Source organism: Rhipicephalus sanguineus, chromosome 4 (assembly GCF_013339695.2).
Source record: "Rhipicephalus sanguineus isolate Rsan-2018 chromosome 4, BIME_Rsan_1.4, whole genome shotgun sequence".
Lineage (NCBI taxonomy): Eukaryota > Metazoa > Arthropoda > Arachnida > Ixodida > Ixodidae > Rhipicephalus > Rhipicephalus sanguineus.
This window is the reverse complement of record NC_051179.1, coordinates 24,623,817-24,647,431: the sequence shown is the minus strand read 5'-3', so window position 1 is coordinate 24,647,431 and position 23,615 is coordinate 24,623,817. Positions and strand designations below refer to the sequence as shown.

The window sequence follows — 23,615 nt, the reverse complement described above, 5'->3', positions numbered from 1 at the left end:
ATGCATCGATAGCTCACTTTGTCGGGCTTTATGTAGAAACTGAGTCACTAAATACTTTGACGCTAGTCGGGTAAAACGCATATGGAATGGGAAAATCCTAGCACAAAGAATAAAAAAAAGAAAAAAAAAGGATTGAGGGAAAGAAGCTTAACATGTGTGTTGTTCGAGCCTTTTAAAAGAAAGGATTCGTCTTCATGAATGCCTGTTTAGAAGTGCGGCCTTCAAGCAGAGATGTCCTGCTTACATTTTCCAAAACATTAGTAAATATGTTACAAATAAAATCCTCCTTTCTGCCAGCAGTTATAACATAATCATCCATTGACTTGACGCTTGTTAAGCCAACTAGGGGCACCCTTCTGTCCTGGCCACTTGTTAAGGAAAGGGTTCAATATGTGCCATTTGCATCTGTTGCCTGATTACAAGGCTTAACCCCTTCCCCGTTTTGCACGGGCACAACTTCTCTTTGCCGAACTGTCTTCAAACTGTTTTGGATCAGTGTAGCTCGTCCACTTGACAACAAAGCTTTTTGTTGTTGTCAGAATGATTAAATTTTTCTGAATAAAGAAACCATTCTCAATATTCTGAAAATTTTTAAAGGCATTCTTGTTCTTGTTTTTCTTCTTGTGGCTAATTATTTGCAGGTAGTTGGCCTTTTTTCCATGCGTAATTTACAATAAACTTGATTAAGCTAATGTTACTTTGTGTGCTTGTTTTTTTTTTTTCTTAACATCAAAAACTTGCTTTTTTTTGTTTTGGAAGATAGATATTCTATACCAACTGTGAAAAAAAATAGCCATTTTAAGCAGAAAACTTCTCAAAATATCAGAACAGTTAAGAGGGTTAATAATGTTATGTCATGATGTTTATTGATGTACTATGATTCCTTAGGATCACTTTCTATCTGTATTTGGCTTTTTTTTTTTCATATTACATACCAAACTAATGCCACAATCATTGCATGGACACCACCTATATTGAATGTGCCAATAATATGTGCTGCCAGCAAAATGTCCTAACACTGGTGCTTTATCGTGGCGTGGGTACAAGCCAGCGCTGTAATTTTATTGTGGCTGTAGTCCACTTCATACAGTGCTTCAGAAAATCATGCCTGGCCTTAACACTCTCGTATTGACAGTAGATGCTCTGGCCTTGCTTGACACTGGATTGCTTTTTTTTTTTTTTTTTGCTGATTCCTTGCCTTGCTGTTGTTCATGTTCTTGCCCCAGCAGAGCCGCCTGACTGTGCCTGTGGCTGGGAGTGTGTGATCCAGAAAGCATGTGGCTCTCACACCAGAGCCTACCGCTGCTGCTGCTAACGACCCAGCGCAGCGGTGGCCCCTGGTTAGGCCGCCACAAGGACGCCTGCCATGCCCCAGCTTCCCCCCTTTTCTCGTCGCCTTGGCTGTGTGCGCTGCCGTCCGCCAGCCTACCCAACTGCTCTGGTCGCACAAGGCACATGGCAAGCCGTGAGTGGTGCCCTCTCACATTACGTGAAGTCCTGTACTGTATTAGAACGGTAAGGAAATGCGCGACTAACGGAACACAAGAAGAAGTAGTACACAGGACAAGCGCAGCTGCGCTTGTCCTGTGTACTACTTCTTCTTGTGTTCCGTGACTTCCGTCAGTCGCGCAGTTCCTTATCGTTCTAATGTCATACCAACTAGCCCCACAACGCACTTTACTTCCTGTACTGTAGTTAGTGTGCTATAACTACAGAACCGGGTTGTGCTGGGGAGTCTCCAGGATAATCTGGGAGACTTCACCTTATTTATTTGTGCAAGCTGGTCACCACTGAGTATGCCATTAGTATAAGGCTGTTGTACTGCATCACTCAATGAAACAATGGAAGACAACCAAATGAAGACAGTTAGGCCTGGGAAAGCACAGAGGACGTTAATTGTTGTCTTTAACTGTAGCATACTAATTGTGACATAAACTGAAACGAATTGAAGTGGACAAAGGTTCTGGGTTCAGATCCCACCGATGGAAAGGGGATTTTTCATCCACTTCAATTCATTTCAATTCACATCACAATTAGTACACTGCAGTTAAAGACAGCAATTAGCATGCTTTCCCAGACCAAATTGTCTGTTCAATTCATTTGGTTGTGTCTAACGTATAAACGAGCCCTTCCAAAAAAAAAAAATGTTCCTTTTATTTCGTTCGTAATGGAACACAGTTATACTGGCAGACTGGAATGAAGCGTGAATTTCTAAGAACAAATTGGAATGCTCACGTTAATGCTGGTAACCTACCCATACTGCAAGTAATTATACGTCGAAGGTGTTCTAGCTTGTCTCTTTGTTTGTGGTCTTTATTGCTGCTTGTTTGGATAAGGGCAAGAATTGCATAGAGATAAGTCTCTGTCAGAGATAAGAAGCATCGAGTTGCGCTTGTTCGACGTGCGTAGCCTAGCAGAAATACTAATCTCCTCGATATCGTGCAGTTCCGCTGTGCCTCTTCAGCTGAAGTATTGCACGTGCCAGATACGGGGAGCTTTCCATTAGTTTTCCATTGCTTTCTGTTAATTCAATATTGTTCCTGCTTTTTTTTTTTTTTTTCAATTACATCAGAACTGCATTACGAATTGTGTAGTCTGTCCTTTCTTTTTCTCTTTCCGACAGTTGTTTCTCTCGAGTATCGCACGTCTGCAAACTTCAGAGCACACTCGGAAAGCAATTTTTCACACCATAGTTGTCATTATCACCTGTGGCGTATGCGTTGATATGACGGAGCAGTGACAGGAGTTTATACAAAAACATTGACTTCCGTTCCTACCTGTTATTCAGTTATGCTTCTCAAGAGGATCAGGCTCTCACTTTCAACATTGAACACCTCTTGCCTTTATCAACATTTTGACAGTCGAATAAAAATAAGAATCTCTTCTCAGTTTCAAGGCTTTGTAAACCTATTATAGTTCTCACTGAAAGATTGGTGTACACTCAAACCTCGTTATAAAGAACATGGATATAACGAATTATCGGTTATAGCGAAGTAAATGAACAATAGTCTTGTCATATCTACAGTGTTACAAATAAACGTTTATTACGAATTTCGGTTATAACGAAGTTATTTTCGTGGCAGATGCTACTTTGTTATAAGGAGGTTTGAGTGTATCTCCCTTTCCACAAAAAACAAAAGAAACACATCTTCAGCGTTCACATAACTTGATAATACACACCTTCGGCATTGTGAGTGGGGGGGGGGGTTATCACGTGACCCTTCCGTGTTTGTCAAGGGAAGCCAAGATAAGAACGACAAGTGTTGTGCGGTTCACCCATTCCTGTGACAACGTCACCGCGCAACTCGGTCGTCACAACACTGTCGACAACCCAGCCTTCTCCTCGTCCTCTCCGGGCATGAGTGCTGCTGACCATTCTTTAGAGAAGCTGTCACCCCATGCTCAGTTGACAGTGCTGTGATCTTTGTATGACGCCTCAATCGGAGTGCTTTGATAACGGGCTGTCAGCACGGGAGCGACACCGGCATCAGCTTTCGGGACTGCCGGGGAGGAGGGTGTCCTTTTATCAGCCTCGCGCTCATGCGACTCCGGTCTTTTGCCCCCTGCTCTGGCCGAGTGCGGTGCGTTTGTGTGAGGGTAGTCTGAGAAGAGTCTTGTTTCAGTTTTGTTTTGTGTCTTTAGCTTCTAGTGGATTGGATTTCTACTGTGCTTGTTGGACTACACGCAAAAGCAATGTTGTTGGGTCATGCCCTAGTTGAACTGTTTCGCATCGTAGCCGTGACGGGACAGGTGATATCGAAGCAGTCATTCAGAATGGTTTACGGGCTTCCCGCAAAGCAGTCTTTTCTCTGCACCTCTGTCGGTCTCTGGTTGCTACTGCTACTGAGTCAAGGTACTTCATTCATGTCTGTGAAGTGTCTTAGAATTTCTTTTATTGCTTGGTCGCTAGGTGTGTTACTTTCAGGACAGTTTCGTGGTGTAGTCAGAGAGCATAGCATGGTTCTCCTTGGTAGGCATCAGTTTGTTATCTTTCCTTGCTGCTGAAGTTAAATACAGTCACTGGATAAATATAGTTCAGGCGTAATGTCGTGTAAGAGAAACGGCATTTTTATCTCGCAAAAACTACTCCAGGTGAACTGCACCTGATTATGAGATTGATCATGTGCTTATGTGTTTTGTATTTGTCTCTCTGTTTTCATTCATTCGATGGAAATTACAACTGCAGCAAATCCAGTAATGCCATTAATTTAGTACAGTAGACTCTCATTCAATGGAACCTGAAGAGACTGGGAAATTATGTTCTGTTAATTAAACAGGAGTTCCATTTACGGAGAGATGAACAGGGGCACAGAATGCAAGTACAGACCAATCATATTAGAGGCAGTTCTCCCATTTAAGCAGCAATTTTGTTTAAGAGATTTCCGTTTACTGAGAGCCTACTGTATATTTTAGGGTAAATTTTAAAGGAAACACTAAACTATATTTGCATTATGGTTATTTCACATCACCTTTGCCAATTATTTGTGTAATCCGCAAACAATAATATGTCTTGCTTCTCTGTTGTATTGATCTCATACTGGTTCACATTAAAAGCCTTGTCTTGCCCACTCTCAAGTCATGCGATCTAAGTCTAGATAGGCTTATTGGGAGCTGACTTTGCTGCACTCTTTACTTGAGGGTAGAAATCTCATTGATATTAAGAATTACATTGCTTGTCCACATATATACTGTTTTGTGACTCAAAAGTCTGTGGACATTTCTTCTATTTTGTTTAGTTTCTTGTAGCTAATGTTCATTGTACTGGTTACAAGCCGTGCCATTACTTTACAAGCATTGGACATGTAAGCCAAAAGAAAGAACAAGAGGACAGTTTCTTCATTGGTTGATTAACACACAGAACTTTGTGTGTGCATCCATGCATGCGATTTGGACTCAAAGGAACTAAATCGAGTCATATTGACTCTTTGTTTTTACCGTGTACAATTTCAAAGATTGAGGATGACAGAAATAAAGCTGACAATTGGTGGTTACACTAGTCCGCAGCCCCTCATATAGTCAACTAACACTGTATTTCAACTAACTGCAGCCTTGCACATGGCATGTGAAAAAAAGCATAATGGGCGTCATTGTGCCACAGTCTATAAAAGTCATATCTATTCGCCAAACAATTCCAGGAAGCTGTTTCACAACATTTGTGAGCTCAGTGTGGTATCTGTTTATCGCTAGAATGAATAGGCCCTGATATCAAACCTTATTTTTTGCACATCTCCCAAGAAATGTTTATTGTACACTATTTTTATCTGGGAAAATGCGTAGGGCACACGCTCGTGATATTCCGGCAGACTCCCGTTGTCTTTTTTAATTCAAAATAGTTGCAAGCAATCTTTTCGTTTTTTGTTGGCTGAGCTTTGTTTATTATATCAAACAGTTGGTTTCTACGTTTTGACTTGTGTTTTCTTGGGTAACTGATGAAATGTACAGGGGTACAGACACAAAATTTCGCAGCTGAGATAGCCTGCGGGATCGATTCCCGTGAACATGCATATATCATCTGCAAAATATCAACAGCGAATATAGCTTGGAAGGTATTTTAAATGAATTTTGAAGTTTACGTGAGCGATCGACACCCTCGCACTATTGACACCTTCAAAGGTGACCCTCGGTGACCCCCCTACTTCCCTCACGTGACCTCGCTGCAACAAGTTACGTTGACTTCATAGCAGCCATTTCTTTTGCCGCATTCGGTCCGGCAGCCTACTTCTCGGCGGCTGCTCGCAAACCACGCAGAAGTGCGTCACAGTTCTGTGTGCTGACGTGATCGAGCGCTGCACCCGCTAGGTGAGGTTGGTGCGCCCGGAAGCTTTTCGTTTCAGAAACCGAAACTGACACTGATCGGTAATGAGGAGCCTGTAATTAATTATCTGCAGCGCTGCAGCAAATGATGTGCCGTGTTATGACTAACAGGCCCCCAGCGACACATTGCAGCAAAAAAACGCGAGGCCAGAATTTTTGTGTCAGTACCCCTTTAACAAATTGCAACGCATGTCGTGCTGTTAACAGTAAACTTTCTAGTCAATAGAATTTTTGTGTTTTATGTCAAGTTCTGTTCAGTGGCAGTGTATGTCCTATTTTGTGAAATTCGGTGCTTGAAAATCGTCCCAAAAATTCACATTAAACCAGAAACAGTACACCTTGTCAGAAACATGTTGCTAGAATATCAATTCCCTGGCAATAATATGGGCTTAGATTCATGCTTTGTGACCATGTTGTGTTTTACGCATGGATTACCATTGGGGTTACGCATCTTTCCTGCATCTAGAATCGATTTTTCCATATTTGCTATATGTTTGCAGCATGTTTGCAAGAACTTCATTTAATTGTACCTATCTGTTGAATGCTTGAGTGAAGTGTATTTACACACCTTACATAAATTGAACTCAATTGCTGAGAGTTCACTGTTGGCATGCATGTGTATTCCTCTTACACTGGATTTGAGTCCTGAGTGACTGTCTTGTTTCGAACACCCGTCATAAGTAGGGGGTACAGTTGTAAAAAAAATTGCTTTTAATGCACATTTGTCATCTCATTATTTCCTCTTGTTATTGCGGAGATCACATACCAAGACAGTATAGCAAGCAGTGTTCACACGAGGAGTCAGATAAAATCATGCCACTGAATGAACTCATTGGTTAAGGCATATACGTCATCACTGTGTACTGCCTTTCTTAAGCTTTGTGGTTGCTGGAAACATGAAAACGCTATTGCACACAGCGACATTTAGGTTGTTAGCAAGGTTTAGGTACTTTTAATGCCATAATAGGGGGCTACGACTGTCAAACTAGTGGTAGCTTCGGTATAGCTTTCCTTTTTTTTTATCCTGTGTGTGAAAATGAATGGAGTTTCATACTTCATAATTAGCCAAAATAATACATTTTCCCACAGTTTACCCTAATTTAGCAGTGAACGCTAATTATTTCTATACCTCAGTGCTGTAAAATGGTCCGAGAAAAAGTGTCCTATGTGTTTCTTGTGTTTCGTTACGTGTGATAAGTTTACTTTTTTTTTATATGTGCAAAAATTTGTAAATTAATGGTGCTACCATGTTTTATCTATGGACTAAGTCAAATATGACCTTGACCAGTTTGGTGCTTGAAGTTCCTTGTTAACTCTGGTAGTGCTCAACAGCACTGCCGTTGAGGATAGCCATTGTTTAAGCAAAACTGCACAGACATATAAATTAGCAAGAAAGGAAAGACGAGGAGAGGTGGGGTTTTTGCCGCTGCCTTTCGAAACTTATTGTTACACAAGTGAGCATTACGAGAGTGGTTAAGCGGGTCCCTACAACCGGTCTTAATGTATGCTTTGAAGAGTGTCTGTACCAGAAAGGCGCTGGTCCCAGGTTCAAACCCCAGACAGGAATAAATTTTGCGTCAACTAAGGAGCTGTTCTTTCTGAGAAATCCATATTGTGGCTTTGTGCTACAAACGGGTGACCCACCGTGGTAACTTAGCTGGTAAGGTGATGTGCTGCCAAGCTTGAGGACACAGGTTCTATTCCCAGCCACGGTGGCCGCATTTCTATGGGTGCGAAATGCAAGAGCACCTGAGTATTTAAATTTAAATGCATGTTAAAGAACGCCGGGCAGTCAAATTTAAATCGGAGCCCCCCACTATGACATGCCTCATAATCATGCCGTGGTTTTGGCATTTAAACCCCCAGCAATTATTATTATTATTATTATTATTATTATTATTATTATTATTATTATTATTATTATTATTATTATTATTATTATTATTATTGAAAATGGGTGGTTGTCAATTTCCCCTTTCATAACTCTCCTTCAACTTGTGGGATTCTGCTGAACTGACTTGCTGTATTCACGTCAGGGTTGCCAATGGTGGCTACTTTTCGCCAAATTGGCGAATTTGAGGGGCCCGTGGCGACCTAAAATTATGAATGGCAACATGGCGAATTTTTGGCGATTTTTGGCGATTTTCGGCTTAGGTCTCCACTGAGTTATGCATCGTAAGCTCAGTGTCTTCCCAACGAATGAGCGGCAACATTATGTGTATTTTTGTTGGTTTTAGACCCAAGAGTAGAATGTGCACATTACGCGTCATTCCGTATGTCTGTCCTGTAACTCATGCGTATCTCCTCAATTCATCTAGAGGTAGGAGATACGGCAACGTCCCCCAGAGACATTCTAGGAAAATGTAAACCGCGAGGGGGCAGTGTTTGACTATAAGTTAATAGCTTTCGGCGCTTTAAGCTTCTCTAAAGTTTCGCTTCTGAAGGGGCTGAAGGTTCCAACCATTTGTTCCGTCAAAGCTCCAAATGTTCTGAATAGCTCGGCGACTTATTTACTGTTGCAGTACCCCCAATTCAGCTGGTAAAGACTGTTTTGGAATAGCGAAGAGAGGCGGGTACGCGGCTGTTTGTGCAATAAAAAATTATTTATTCAGGCATTTTCCACTGCTCTCGGTGAGCGTGTGCAATGAAAACAATTGCTGTATAACATTTTACATTGCCTACCTGTTCATTAATAACGCATCGGATTGACGCGTGTAGATATAAGGGACTATAAGAAAGGGCCGGTGACGTCCTTTATCATATTAGTTCACACTGAAAAGGTGTAAGACTGAGTAGTGATCGGTTCCTGTAAGAATTCTGTCATCTTACCTTCAATAAATCTTTTAATCCTTTTAATTCATAATGTTCGCGTAAAGCTGGCTACAAACAATGCTTTCACAGTTTTCGCCCAATGTTTACCACACTTCTACCTTTGAAACGAGCGGACAGGGATGGAAGGATATTGTGAGTGTTTCATTCATTCACCCTTGCTCCACCACGCACATCTTGCGGCTAGTCGGAGAAGCAGCAGCATGCACTCCCATGGTAATGCGGGCCATACGACTGTCATTGAGAAACGTCAATATAATTCAAGGGTCTTGGATGGTACTGTAATCTACGGGGCTATACGTGAGAGGAAATTTTTATTACTAGGTATGACGCACATATCTAGAATGGCAACTTGTTTGGCGAAATTTGTAAAAAAATGGCGACTTTTGGCGACTTTTTGCTCGTAGTTTGGCGACATTTACTCGAAAGTCAGTGGCAACCCTGATTCACGTATGCCTACGGCAAGTTCTCTATCAATCTGCTTCTGTCCACCTTGGTGGTACAATGGTTACGGTGCTCAACTGCAGACCTGGAAGTCGAGGGTTCAATCCCGGCTGTAGCGGTCGCATTTCGATGAAGGTGAAATGCTAGAGGCCCGTCTACTGCATGTTGTCAGCGCACGTTAAAGAACACCAGATCATCGAAATTTTCCGGAGTGGAGACGCGGGCGCTGCAATCGCTGTGACGTGCAGGGTTGGATCACGTGATCTCACCTCGCTCTAGCGAAGGGAAGCGGACGGTTTAATGCATCGCTTTTAACCACAATTTTGTGGCGTTTTCTCTTTTGAACAGCATTGTTTTGCTCTCACTTTATGTCTACGGAACCCCAGAGGCTACACAATCCGGCAAAGTGCAGTGAAAGTTACCGGCGGCCTGGTACTTTTCTGCTCCGTGCCACGGTGCGCTATACGTATGCGAAGGAACCAGGCGTGAGCTTTCACCTATACCCTGCTTTGCGAGAGCATGATGCTGCTGTCACCTGTCTTTTAGGGGCGAAGCTCCTCTTAGTCTAACCTTGTCACGTCTCCGTTGTCCGGCGTAACCACCTTTGCAAACTGCCCATTACTTCGTCTTTGCAAACATCCCACTACGACCCATCACCGATCCTTTGCAAACTGCCCACTTCGTCTTTGCAAACATCCCACTACGATCCATCACCGATCGATTACTTCACCGACCATAAAGCCGTTATAATGAAGGGGGAACGGAAGCCACCTTTGCAAACTGCCCACTACTTTGTCTTTGCAAACATCCCACTACGACCCATCACCGATCCATCACTTCACCGACCATAAAGCCATTATAATGAAGGGGGAACGGAAGCCATGTCTAGCTACCACTTACGAATAATAAAATTTCTTGTATAAATATATATGCAGTGCTTGTCACGTCTTTGATGATGTACTGGGCTATCGCTTTGATTACTGCTGGGCGAAACCACTGAAGATTTCACGGTGTAACCATGATTGCTTCAGGAGCTTCGCCCAAGCTCTTCATCATTCACCCGTGGATATGCTGTGAATTTTTTTTATTGTTATTTCTAACCCATGGGGTTAAAAACTTAAAATGGACACAGACGACGAGTGTTCACATGAAAGCGAGACGTTTCTGCTCCCGCACGGGAGCCTTGTTCACAACGATAAATGAATGCGCAAACAGTCCGGTTATGTATGTTTTAAAATATGACATAGCAACATGCGTACACGTGTGGAAAGTTACCGTCATTACGTTTAAGCGTGTGCGCCGTTGTCCGGATTGTCAGAGATTCAAGATTAAGCCGAGAAGTCCAGTTATCTTCTCTCTCCGTTATTCTTGCCCTATTCCAGTATTTCGTGGCCAGTTGCTGCTGCGTGCTTGGCCATTGCTGTTCGATTGAACCTTCTTTCTTACATCATACATGTGCTGCTTGAATCTTTGCTGAAAGTTACCTGTCTCGCAGATGAAACTTCCACCCCAGTCTGGGTACCACCCCCCCTTCGGGTGTCCATTTTAATTGTCCTCATGTGACCACTGATTCACCTTCTAACAGCAGCAGCGAAGTGTCATATTGCTTATCAGTGAAGCTCTAAAGGCTGGACGCTGTTATTTTAGCTGAAACATAACATTGCCATTTAGACCACAGTAATCCACACCTTACAGCATGCTCCTTCAGGTGCCCACAGTAATACGGCCGGCTGGCACGACGCATTTTTTATCGCAATCGAGCCCTATCGGGACCGTATTTTTCGATCGCGATTGACCCCTTTGTAGAAGCTGGACAACTGAGTCAATCATCGAAAAATTAGCATCCCTATGTGGCACGATGGCAATGGGACAACTGTAGAAAATTTGCGCAATAAGGAGCAACAGGTCGGAGAATCCCCTTGCGCCGTGCTTCACAGAGGTATGTGTGCTAAACAGTAATGTAAATGTGCGCATGCTTGTTGTGTCAGCCGTGGCCCGTTTTTATATGCTAACATACAATGAATGAAGTTACATGGTTGCACGCATTTCTTGGAGCAAAAATATGTGTATTAGACGCAAGCACGCGCTAAAGCCCATTTGATGCTTCAATTCGACACAAGATGGTTTGTAACCTTCTACAAAAGCAGCGCGCTCGGCCCCCGTGGCTTCCATGTAGGCGGCCATAGCAGACGACGTCGGCAGTCAGGGCGTTGTCTAAGGTATTATGAGGAGCGTACCATTTTTTCAGAGCAGGTATTTAGCACTCTGTATGATCAGTGATGAATCCACTGCAGTATTTTACTGATTTCTTCAAAGTGAAGTGCAATGAGAATAATAATAAGGGAGTCGCGAAAGTGGCTGCGGGCTGAGTGGGAGAGGGCTGGCAGAGCAATCAAACCTTGCACGTCACAGGGATGCCTCCGCATGGCGGCGCCACGGTATGTCCTCGTGCCCAATAATGTCACGGTTCTGGCATTTAAAACCCCAGGTATTATAATGTTATCAATCTGCTGCTCTCTCCTTTCATCATTTTATCCCATTTAAACCAGTGCATAATAGCTAACAGTATGTGCATCTATTTAAGCACTTAAATAGATGCTTATACTGTTAGCATATATTTAAACATTTTGTCTTTTCTTACTTGCCTGTCATCATTTGTACTGACGATGGACGGTAAGCATGGTACTATCTGTTTGGGCAGATGGAGGTGAGTCGTCGCCGCGACCGACCTGGGAGAAAAGCACTTCACCAGTGGGTGCGAGCCGGTACCTGCGAAGCCTGCGGTGGATGCCCATTCCATTGGGGCTTGGTGTTGCCTGCTGCCTGGCCTACTTCAGGAGCCTACGTAGCAGTCAAGCAGGCGACGACAGCAGTCCACAGCCCGTCACCTCTGGCCTCAAAGTGCGTCCAGTTTCATGTTTGAATCTTTTGTCAGAACCGTGCGTAAATGGGGCAGCAAGGTAGTTAACATTGTCTAGTGTTCACTGCACTTTGTGGAGCAATCTTCCAGTCGCAGTAAAACAAAGTAAACATGTTCCTGTTAAACTGAAACACTATTGCAAAGGCTTGTATTAATGTTTTAAATTTAATTAAAGTGCATTAGATACCTGCATAAAAAAACAAATAAGAAACTGTTTAAATTGCTATTTTGTACATGTATATCTCAGTAAATTTTTATGTATGTATCCAAACCAGCTTGATGCCAAGGATCCAGATATTTCTCATGTATTAACCTATTTTGCAAATAATATTTAAATTCAAATGATGAGATTAAGGGGTGAGGAGAGGTCTTGTATGCATATGTTATAGTGTTCACAGGGTCATGCAGAAGTAAGTAGCGCTTTTTAATCGTGTCTAGATGTGTTCAGCATTGTACACAGCCTGCCCATACCCAGTACTGAGAAACTGTACGTTGAGCTAAAGGCACAATGGTAGCTTGAACTGCGATGGTACAAAAAAATTCAGTTTATTTGCAATGATCTTTTTCTTTCCTTGCGTGCTGTTGTTCTGCAGGTATCAGTCTACCGGATGCTGCCCCTGCGCATGGCCTCTCGGTGGTGGGGCTGGGCCAATGACATAGAGCTGCCTGTGTGGCTGCGTGCACCAGTGCTGGGCCTCTTTGCGTGGGCCTTCAGGTGCGACGTGCACGAGGCTGAAGTCGAAGACCTGCGGCAGTATCGAAATCTGGGGGAGTTCTTCCGACGCTCACTCAAGCCGGGTCTTAGACCTCTCTGCCCAGGCGACTGCGTGGTATGTCGGCACTTGTGCATGCTGAAATGTTTTTCATGCATATTGAAGTTGTTGCATGCTTATTTTCATGAGGCAAGAAAAAAAAAAATATGCAACTCCTGAAATTGAAAGTCTGAGCTTTCCTTAACCCTTTGAGTCGGTTGTCGCAATTTTGTGATTCAGTTACCAAATCTGAATAGGATGCTTAACCAAGAGAAAAAAAACTAATTTTGACCTCGCGCGTAACTTGTAATAGCACAAACATGTCAATGTGTCACCATCTCTGATTTGGAAAATAACGTTTCTTTTACCACATGTTTCTGTCTTCCAAGGAAGAGTTCATAGTATATTGTGAAAAAATGAAAATGTAAAGGAGCGCCTTCATGCTAGACCCTCTCTTTACTTTTTCAACACAGCCAAGTGTAGAAAAATGACGTGGAACTAATTTAGGTTATTATAAGCTCACATGAAAATATTTCTAAGCTTATATACAAATTTTAGTCAAAGTATTTGGGCTGTACAAAGGTACCTGCACCCACAATGTAGACAGAAACATCAGTGGGGTTAGAGCTGAGTGAAAAAAATTCATTATGCATTGACTAATGCCAGCCCACTTTCATACAGATCACTCTCTCGAGAAGACAGTTGACAACAGAAATGTTATGATGTAAAAGTTAGTGATGTCAGTCACACAGCCGATTTACATTTGAATCACGCTTATAATTCTCACACATGGAGACCTGTGCAGCTTCACAGGACCGTAGCCGTTGATGTATAGGTATGAGCAAGATTTTATTTAAGTCAAGCTTTCTCTCATGTGATTAAGTATTTTCTACTTTTAGATCATGCGCATAGTTAGTAGACTGCATATGGTCACTCTTTTCTCAATACATTGCACGGCTATGATTGTTTCCAGGTTAGCCCAGCAGATGGCACTGTTCTACATTTCGGTCGCATAGAGAAAGGTTTTGCAGAGCAGGTGAAAGGCATCACCTACTCACTACCAAGGTTCCTTGGGCCTCATCCCTGGGATCCGCACTGTCTACACACTAATGTAAGTGCTGCTATCTCATTCTGATCTGTGGTCATACTGTGAACAAGAGGAATGGGGGAACAGATGGGGGCTCAATGTTTGGTAACGCCACGCAAAGCCAAGAGACTGACAGCAAAAGAGGCAGTAGTTTTTTCCGATGCTTCTTTTGGAATTTTTTGTCTAGTATATTTGTTCAGTATCGTCAAGTATACTTCTCTCTATTGTAATTTACTGTTCAACCACACCAGACTGTGTAGGCAGACCTTTTTTTGCTAAACTGGACCACTTGTTTGAAAACCTTTGGTTTCTCACTTTTGCTGAGTTTATCTGTCTCAAAAAAAAAAAAAAAGATCTTTAATTCTGAGGTCCTTTTGTGTTCATCTTAAAGGAGGTCTGCTGCGTCAATGTGTGAACGCTGAACTGATCAGTTGCAACAGTTCCGAATGCGAAAATTGGGTGGCATAGCTCCCTGCCAAATTCAGGTGTATGCCAAGCAGTGTGATCAAATGAACCGGAGTCTCCCTGAGCGTATTGCCCTCTCAGAACAAGTTTGAATAAATGTCATGCCTTCCCAAAACAATTAATTCCAACCAGAGTATTTCGTCTTATGTCTTTGATGTCTGGCTGAGTCCTGCTTCTGCTTTGAATATGTGCGGCTCATTTGCATAGCTAGCATTCTACAGAAGCTATGTCATGTAGTACTCCATTATGAGTGCATTGGTGACAATCATTGAAGATATCTTTTTTGCAGAAATGAAATCAAGTGAGGATGGTGTTTTTACTTATGCCACAGGGTGAGTCACGTCACGTAGCACTTGACGCCAGCAAGCAGAAAAAGAGTGTTCCACGCTCACCATCATGGCTACGAGTGGCGCTGACCAACACTCCCAGGTTTAAATGCACAGATATACCCTACAAAGTGAACAGGAAAATGGCTGCTGCCATAGTTCAATTGGTAGAGTATCGGACGCGTTATTCGAAGGTTGCAGGTTCAGTCCTTGCCGGTGGCATATTGTCTTTTCGTCCACTGTACTTTCTTCACAGTTATATTATAATTACTAGAAATAACACTCCCTATGCCTTCCTTGGCTTGATTGTTTGTTTGTTCTCATTAGTCTAACAAAGAAAAACGAGCCCTTAAAATTCCCCTTCTTTCGTTCAGGGTGAGGAGGAGTATCACAAGAAACTTCTCCAGCAAAAGGACACAGATTTGTATCACTGCGTGGTGTACCTGGCCCCTGGCGACTATCACCGTTTTCACTCCCCCGTGCAGTGGGAAGTGCAGCACCGGAGGCATTTTCCAGGTTTGTTGATCACCCACCTGCCTAATTACCACATATGGGTGCTCATACTCTCAAAAGCACCCTTGAAACTCCTGAGGCATACTGTACTGACACTCTTTAAGGTGCAAATTGCATATTGTGTAATTTACACCCAAAATACACCTTGCGGGGTGCAAATTACTTCACTCTTGGGTTTTCTACTCGGCTTTTGAGGCTTATCTTGTTTTGCAGCAATAACTGCTGTAATTCTCGTGTTGGAAGTTTTTTTTATTGGAAGCACCATAGCATTCCTAACAGCACAGCACGTGACACTGGATTGTCAAGGAAAATTCCTTTAGGTAGTCAAGAATATTGTGGAACAAGGTCAACCCTCGTGTGTGCAATTCTTTCGATGACCAAAGATGTCATTATTGCAAATAAAACACCTTCTAGGGGGATGCAGTATTACTGCAAAATACTCCATCAGCGGTGTATTAATTCACTTGCTAAGTTGGTCTGAGAGAAAATTGCATTTTGGGGACTGTTTCTTTTTTATTTTTTGCTTAATCTAGAAACTTTTGTGGGCATGAGTGCTCTTGCTTTTTTTATTGTTACAGCGCACGAAATTGTAGTTTTCCAAGCACAAATGGGCACTGATACTTTTTTTTTTTCTCATGTTTTCTGAACTCTAAGACTTGCATGTGATATAGCTATACTGCGCTGGGCTCAGTGGGATGTGTGGCATGAGTCGCACGCTACCAAGCACCCAACCAAAGCAAGTCTATCTTTTAGCGTTTTCACTTAAGCTGTTGCTTATTAAGTTGTTAAGTGTTTCACTTAGTTAAGAGTCCACTTGTACGAGTGGGTGATTTCAGTCGTGCCACCCATTACCAAGTGCTCAGCCTTAATTTACTCCGTCATTGTTATCATCAGCTACAGCACCGACAAAGTGTACAGCATTGTAGATGTGCATATTGCCTCGCTGCTTCGCAAAATAGTGATTTAGGCCGTAGTGGGTGCCTCGCTACTTTGCAAAATGATGATTTATGGTGTAGTGCGTACCTCATGCCCTAAGACAGTTTAAAACGGGCTCTGTGAAGACCGCTCCTCCAGCATGCTGAAGCTCAGCTGTATGTAGATGATGCTAAATAAACTTTTCTCGTCGTCCTCCTCCTACTCCTCCGGCGTATGCTGGACTGTCCTCTGTATTCTGCACAGGCCTGCCGTTTTTTCAGAATTTTCATTTTTCCTTTGTTATGTTGCAGGCACCCTTCTGAGTGTGCGACCAGGCGTAGTCAGCTGGATAGCTGGCTTGTTCAATATGAATGAGCGTGTAGTCTATATGGGTCGGTGGCGACATGGATTCTTCAGTATGACTGCTGTTGGGGCTACCAACGTTGGTTCCATCAAGGTTTACTTCGATAATGTGAGTTGGCGCCTAACCTTGCACAACATGAGATATAATGCTGTTACTATTAGGTTCTGACAACTTGTCGAGACACCCTTATTCAGTGCAGACCACTTATAACGTAACCGCATATAGTGCAGGACTGGTTATAATGCGGTCTTTTTCGACTCCCGTTTACCCTCCCATAGAACCGCATGTATACGCATACCGCTTATTATGCAGTCCCCCAAGATGAAATACCGTTTATAATGCGGTTGCGAGAAAATATTTCTGACAAACGCGGTAGCGAGTGCGGTTCTCAAAGGAGGTACGCCGCTGGGGAGGGAGCGACGAGGTCGTTACAAAGGGCGAGGGCACGCACAGTGAACGAACGAGGGGCGGAGGGAGGAAAAAGACCGCGGCAGCGCTGTGCGGGCTCGCCGAGTGGGGAAGGATGGTGGTTGCCTAGGCGACGGAGTAGCCTTTGCACCGGCGGCGGCAAGGCTCCGCGGCCGCTTGCCGGCAGCGCGTTACGCGTGGAACGTACGATGGCGTCCTCATCAAGTGCGCTTTAAATTTTCTTGTCGGGAAAAGCATCGTCGTTATCACACTTGCTACAGATATCGCGTTTGCTACCTCGTCCGCAAGTTGAAAAATTTTGCGGCTTCATGACGCGAGCTTTCGCCTTTTCTGCCAGTGCGCGGACTTAAACGAGCTTGGCGGGCTTTTGTCGCCGTTGATCTCCCAGCCGCGAACATAAACCGCACAAACTTCGTATCATGCGCGCTGTTCTTGGGTTAGTGCTTGAGTGCGATCTTTTCGACGTCCGATCTTCATGTTGTCTTGGAGAAACTTCCCACGACAACATGCTGAACCGCACGCTAGGCCTAATCAGTGTTGGTTGCTTTTCGGTAGCGGTCGCGGGCGATGAAAGTTGCGGTTTGGTGCGGAATCAACGAGACTTTTTGCGATGGCTGCACTTGAAGGGAAGAGAATCATATCATTAATGAAAACGAGGGCATGGTTGGCACATGCAACTCTCGAATGGTGGTTCCGGATTCGATTGCAATGTCTTGGACATCGCGTGCGCGCCCGTGAAATCGAACGATCGGTACCGCTCAGCATGTGAAATTTCGGTCGCGATTCGACATGGTTTCTGTGTAATGCGCATACCTCGAGGTGGCCTGAAACATAGTCTGCGAATTTCCGCGATGGCACTTTGTTTTGTTTGCTTTTTCCCCCCGTGTTCATTTCGTTGGCAATGCGGGTCTTTGGCGGTTAATTTTTGAACATTCGGAGATTTAAGTGGTTGTAAGCGCCCCAAATCGCATATGTCGATTATCGGACACGCGAGGCTACATGCTCAACACGTTTTCCGCAAGTGCAGCCTTTGTAGAAGGTTGTTTTGGTTATAGTGCGGTACCGCTTATAGTGCGGATATTCGCGACTCCGGCGACTTACGTTATAAGCGGTCTATACTGTAATAGATCGATATCCGATAGCCTCAAGAACCTTGAGGCTACAATTATGAAGCAGCTTTGTTTCGTGGCAGTCAAAGTGTGGGGCTTCCAACTGCCAGAATGGTTACTAAAACAGGAAAAACATTGATGGGAGTTGCTAGGAACTCCTTCTTTAGGCTAACAGAAAGCACACTCAAATTTCAGAATTGCTCCTCTCCATATTTCTATAAGTTTTGTACACGCTGCTGTTAATTGCAGCTATATATTTTCTTAATCCAGACTAGCTGTTTTCATACTCCTAATAAAGGTCTCGAACTCTTCTGAAATCCCTTAATCCCTGCTGTGCTATGTTTTATATATAGCTACATGTTAGCAATTTCCTGGCGCATTTTTTATCTCTCTGCCTTGTTTCTGAGTTTCCACACATTTGCATTCTTCATTTTTCCGCTGGCCTTTGACAGAACCTCGTGACCAACCGACGGAAGTACAAGAAGCACAACTTCAACGACCAGTGCTTCCAGTCCAACCACAACTCCGAGGGCATCCACGTCGAGAAGGGCGACCCCTTCGGCGAGTTCAATCTGGGATCCACCATTGTGCTTATCTTTGAGGCACCGCGGGACTTCTCGCTTGAGCTCAAGGAAGGCCAGCGCATCAAGTACGGGGAGCTTATCTGCCGACAGTCCAGCAACAGCAGCTGCCAAGAAGCACGGAGGACGTGAGGACGCAGCGTTCGCAACTTCGTTGTTTTTTTTTTCTTTCTTCAACACTCTTCATCATTGAATTCCGTCTCACAGTGGGAGATTGCGGCAGGCACGCTGCAATCTTCGCAAGGTTGCCTGAAAAGTCCACAGAGGTGGTGCGATGTTATTTTTGCTATTCTCACCGGTGCAGAGCCAGCGTCGCCCCATTGTTGCACCAGTTGTGCACGGAGTGGTGCGAGGAGGTTTGTGAATGCCCATCTTGTGTGCAACTACTTTATATGCTGCACCGGGACTACTAGAACTACGTGTCAATGTAGCATTTGGTGGTGTCGTTTGCACTGTCTGTGTCACTGATATTTTTCTTTCGTATAGGAAGAAAGTGCGATTGAGATAAGTGCAATTATGTTTTTGGCAAAGCGCAGCCTTCTATTCATTTCCTTGATCGCTTTATTTGTGCACGAACGATCACGTGCGCACTGTTTCCATTGCGTTGACCACGCAGAACGCTGTCATATTATGTACCCAGGGTTCCTCAACACTTGCCCGGAAGATACGCAAATTAGGTGTTGAAATTGTAAACACCACGAGATGTATTAATGATGCTAAATGATGTTGTCGATGTACAGTGTTCTCGGTAAATTATGATTGCAAGGTTTAAACGATATTGTACTCGGTACTATAGAAATCTACAAGGGTCTCGCTTCAAATGTCAGTCATGATGTAGGCTTGCCTTAGTATATTTTGTTCACTCTTCGAGGACCGACGAAGTTAAGTGGACCCATCTATTTCTGTGTTAAATTGAATGGCCTTGGAGCATGTGTAAAAAATGATTGTGCCGTTTTACTGTTCAAATTATGTTGCATGTTGTGGACGTGTTAGGACCATGAAAGAACTTGTGGCTGTTAACCTAGAAAGCTTTTTTTTTTCTTTTCTTTTTGTGTGAAACCTGCCTATACATATCGGAACAACGATTACAGTTGCACCGTAAAAGGGTCACTGTTTAAGCATCGTATTTGGAAGTTGAAAACTGAATCATCAAAGTGTAGGTATGTGATGTTAGTTATACAGTCTACCCTGCTCACATCGCAAAGCAGAATGACTCATAAAAGATATAGTGAAGTGTAAAGATTGCCTCTTGGCTTGGTTTTATCATATTTATACGATATTTGGAAATAGAAAATTAACATTTCTTCAGCACGATTGCTCATATAGCATACAACCCGGTTCAGTCGACGTGCTTTGCATGCTGCGACACTCTTTCGGCTAGCATTCCACGAAAGAACTTTCCCAGTTACAGTCTCCTGCTGATGCTGCCAATGGAAGGTTCGTTGTTAGTGCCAAGGAGTTTATAGAGTTCAGTTTTCTTTGAATTGTGTAGCAGGTACAGCTGTTTGAGATTGCCAGTTTGTCACTCATCTTACACAACACTGAACTCAAGCTATCCATGGGGTATGACACGCACACGAGCGTGATATCAAGGCTTTTGATAACGCTTTCCATAGATCCCTCACTATAATCCTTTTTTTTTTTTCCGTTTCGCTAGATCGTTTAAACGAAATGACAGTAGAAGGGACAATCTCTTAACTGTCTGTGATATACTAGTGTTACGTCTGAACCTGCTGGCTGCACTGAAGTGTTCAGGCGCTCCTTTTTTTTTTCTTAACATGTATTAAGGCACTTTCTCTTTCATTGTGTGCTTTTTGTTGTATAGTTTTGTTCACTTTTGCTTGGGTGATGCATACTATCTTTGTATTGTACGTAATGTGCAGCAACTACTGTTAAGCTTTCCAAACTGCAAATTTGTTCATAGTTTTATTTTTAACTTAGACTGCTAAATCTGTGACTTTTTCTGCACTTTCTCTCTCTCTCTTTGTGATAGGGAGGATGTGCAAAAGGCATCTTTATAGTCCCTCTCCTCAGCTTCCACATCTCAAATGTCATCATAACAGTAGTATGTGACACTCAGCGATAGTATTGGACATTGACAGCACCATAGTATCATCAAGAGGAGAGTGAGCACATCTAAAAAATACAGAAATGTTAAGTGTCCACCAGTGGCATATGTGGTGGTAGACGGGTGGCTGAAAAAGTCATTGAACCTGAATTTATGCGCAAATTGGTGCAAATGAACTGCTGCGAGCACGTGACTAAAACGGCAGTTGCATTGCACTATCGTGGTCCGTACCACCTTACCATGGTTCGCTATTTTTCGGGTTGATACGTGTAAATGCAGTTGTCTTGTACTGTCACATCATGTTTACATTTTTGGGCCACTTGTCTACACTCTCATGCAACCTTCCGTGATTTTATCTCCTGTAGCAGCTGTTTCTACTCAAACGATTGACTTAACTTTTTGTAAGATGGAACCTGCTGGCGGTAGGTGGTTGCCAATGATTTAACCAATGCATGTTTGTGCAGCTTTAAAACTGTTCTTTCTTTTTTTAAGAACTGACATTGCTTTTTCATTATGGCTTATCATACGCAATTCGTGAAAGGAAATGTTGTTCATCCAATTGTAGCAGAATACCACCATGGGCAGATTTCTGCTTCCTCATAATTTTTTCGCCACATAAAATGAGCAGTTTCACATTTAAACTGACAGCTTTTGAGCAAAAGCTGTTACAATACAATCATTTGCACTTCCAATCACCATGAAAAAAATCAAAGATACCACTCAGTCATGAGCTTATATTCAGCTTGCTATCGATGTGCACAATTATGTAGTTGTTTGTTGTTAATGCTGTTTAATTTTTTCTTTATCAGTTATCCTTTAGATCTTTTTTTTTTTTTCGTTTTAGCTTGTCATTTTTACATGCAAAGCCTAAAATATGCATTGTGTATTTGCCATAGTTCTTCAAAACTCTCTGTGCTTACTGGCTGTTACGACTCTTTGTTGCTGCTCTAGGTTACGTTTCAGTGGTTCATTCCGGTGGCAATTTGTTTTTCTCATTAGAGCTATGTCTGCCGTGCAAGTGTTTCGAGAAATCTGTTTTTTGGGAGCAAGACTGATATCTTTTATGACCTTATTGATTGAACAGAGAAAGGAGTGCTAGCTCTTGTATTCTTAAACATTTTGAATGCATAAAGTGTAGATCAGTATGGAAACTAGGCACAAGCCCTCGCAGTGCTTCACTAAGACTTCTGGAATATTCCCAAACTCTAACCTCATGATTGGGCACTTTCGGTGTCTACTCAAAGGCGTTACAGGGTAGAAGGCTGTTTTTTAAGTGTATGCTCGCTGCAGGAATCGCCGAGGAATGTTACTGAAACGTGCTGATTACAACTTCAGTCTAATGGCATATGTGCAGTTCGGCCTGAAAAATCAAAGCAGCATGTTCAGTGGCACAATCGTTCAAGAACACAGTGGAGGTATTTCGCATCGGGCTTGTACCTTGTGTTACAACGTTGGAAGCAGTAAGACCAAACCAGCTTAGAAAAAAAGATAGACAGGTTTCATTTTTGTTGTGGTTTGAGACCAGTCAAAGCCAAAGCATATCAACTTCCTGTTTGTTGTCATCATCGTAGCATTTTGTATTCAATTTGTGACTGTGAGCCAAAAGAGAAAGTCAGCCAGTCTTTTTGTTGGAATGTTGGTATTGTGATTGTTAGGCTTAGGTTCGTCTGTGGTTGCTGCGTTGCATTTGTTAAAGCGCTGACGTCGTTTTGCGAGTTTCGCTGTAATGCAGTTCGTCAAATCGTGTGCTCCAGGGGTGCGTGATTTCTTCACAGGCTATCCTGCGAGAATCTCAAGATGACTTGTGGAGTAGGACATGTTAAGTTTGCTTTCTTGAAGGGCATTTTAAAATAATTTAAGGATAGGTGCGCATTTGTCAAAAATGAAGAAGGCATTTGTTCTGTTTGCTAGCCCATTGCTTCTGTTGGTGTGCTCCGAAAAAGATCACTGTGTTTTCGAGAGGTGCACAACAAAACCAGTTCTCCGTTTTATTTAGACGTTGCGATGATTGTACATTATAAAAAGTAGACAAAGAGTGCCAGTGCTTTTGATGTAGCTATGCACGGTGAAAAATAATTGCTGCGGGGCAGTATTTTTTTTTAAATATTATTAGACCCTTGTGAATGCATTCGTCCGACTTTTGTATCAAGTGTCTACCATGCACCCGGTGTGGAAGTTAGTGTTTGGAGCCAAAATGTCAAGATGTACCACACTCGAAAGTGATCGGCGGCCATGCCACTTTCATGTACACACGGTAAACTTTAAATCTCAGAAGTTTTACCATGTGCGCCGGCCCTTCCTGAATGCTTGTCTCATTGCATTTTGTGTCACGCAAAATCTCAGTGACTTGTAGTCAGCAGTTGCTAAGAGTTCCTGTGCTAATGGACGATGCCTCTGTGTTTTTTAGGGGCAGCAAATGAACATGCTATGAAGTGCCTCTTTGTTTTCTATACATGTGTAGCCACTGTTTTACATTTGTCATGGTCAAGATGTTTCTGTGTGATGTTGTGAAACTCGGAGAGCGTCTCCAATCATTGTACACAGTATTGCTTGTACGTCACATGTCTGCGAATGTCTTTCTGGTGCTGAGGCGGTTGTGCCCAGCGAGACCTGAGGCTGCTGTTGCAAGCAGACCAGTTTCTACGCAGTGTTTTAGTAGCATTTTAATAAAGTGCTGTTTTTTAAAAATATAACGCTGTTCTGTGTGTTTATCAGCATTAAGAACTGAGGGTTACGGATAGGCCCATTTGCTGAAAACCTTCACTTTTTGAGAAAAACACCTATTTTCGTTATTTATTTTTGGTAAAAACACGTACTTCACCAAAATTTCAAGGGGGGGGGGGGGGGGCTAGGGCCCCCACCCCCTCTGGCTACGGTCCTGGATGTCACTATGACATCACATGATGATATCATCACATGATGATATCATCACATGACATCGTCACTTGGTCAGAGGTGGTCTGATCATGGAGGCACTGCAAAACTACGTGGAGCGCAGA

General features: G+C 43.1%; 1 protein-coding gene across 2 annotated transcripts; it reads left to right on the top strand.

Annotated features, from left to right (window-relative positions):
- Positions 1-1,209: 1,209 nt before the first annotated feature.
- On the top strand, positions 1,210-23,309 carry LOC119389629 (phosphatidylserine decarboxylase proenzyme, mitochondrial). 2 transcript variants are annotated; one of them, XM_037656983.2, is made up of 7 exons: positions 1,210-1,465; positions 11,789-11,988; positions 12,601-12,837; positions 13,733-13,870; positions 15,012-15,153; positions 16,377-16,537; positions 18,420-23,309. In XM_037656983.2, the coding sequence occupies exons 1-7, from the start codon at positions 1,276-1,278 to the stop codon at positions 18,678-18,680; spliced, it is 1,329 nt and encodes a 442-aa protein (XP_037512911.1). In that variant the 5' UTR covers positions 1,210-1,275; the 3' UTR covers positions 18,681-23,309. The 2 variants fall into 2 exon arrangements, with proteins under 2 accessions (XP_037512911.1, XP_037512912.2); XM_037656984.2 differs by lacking the exon at positions 1,210-1,465 and adding an exon at positions 3,704-3,853.
- The last annotated feature ends 306 nt before the right edge of the window (positions 23,310-23,615 follow it).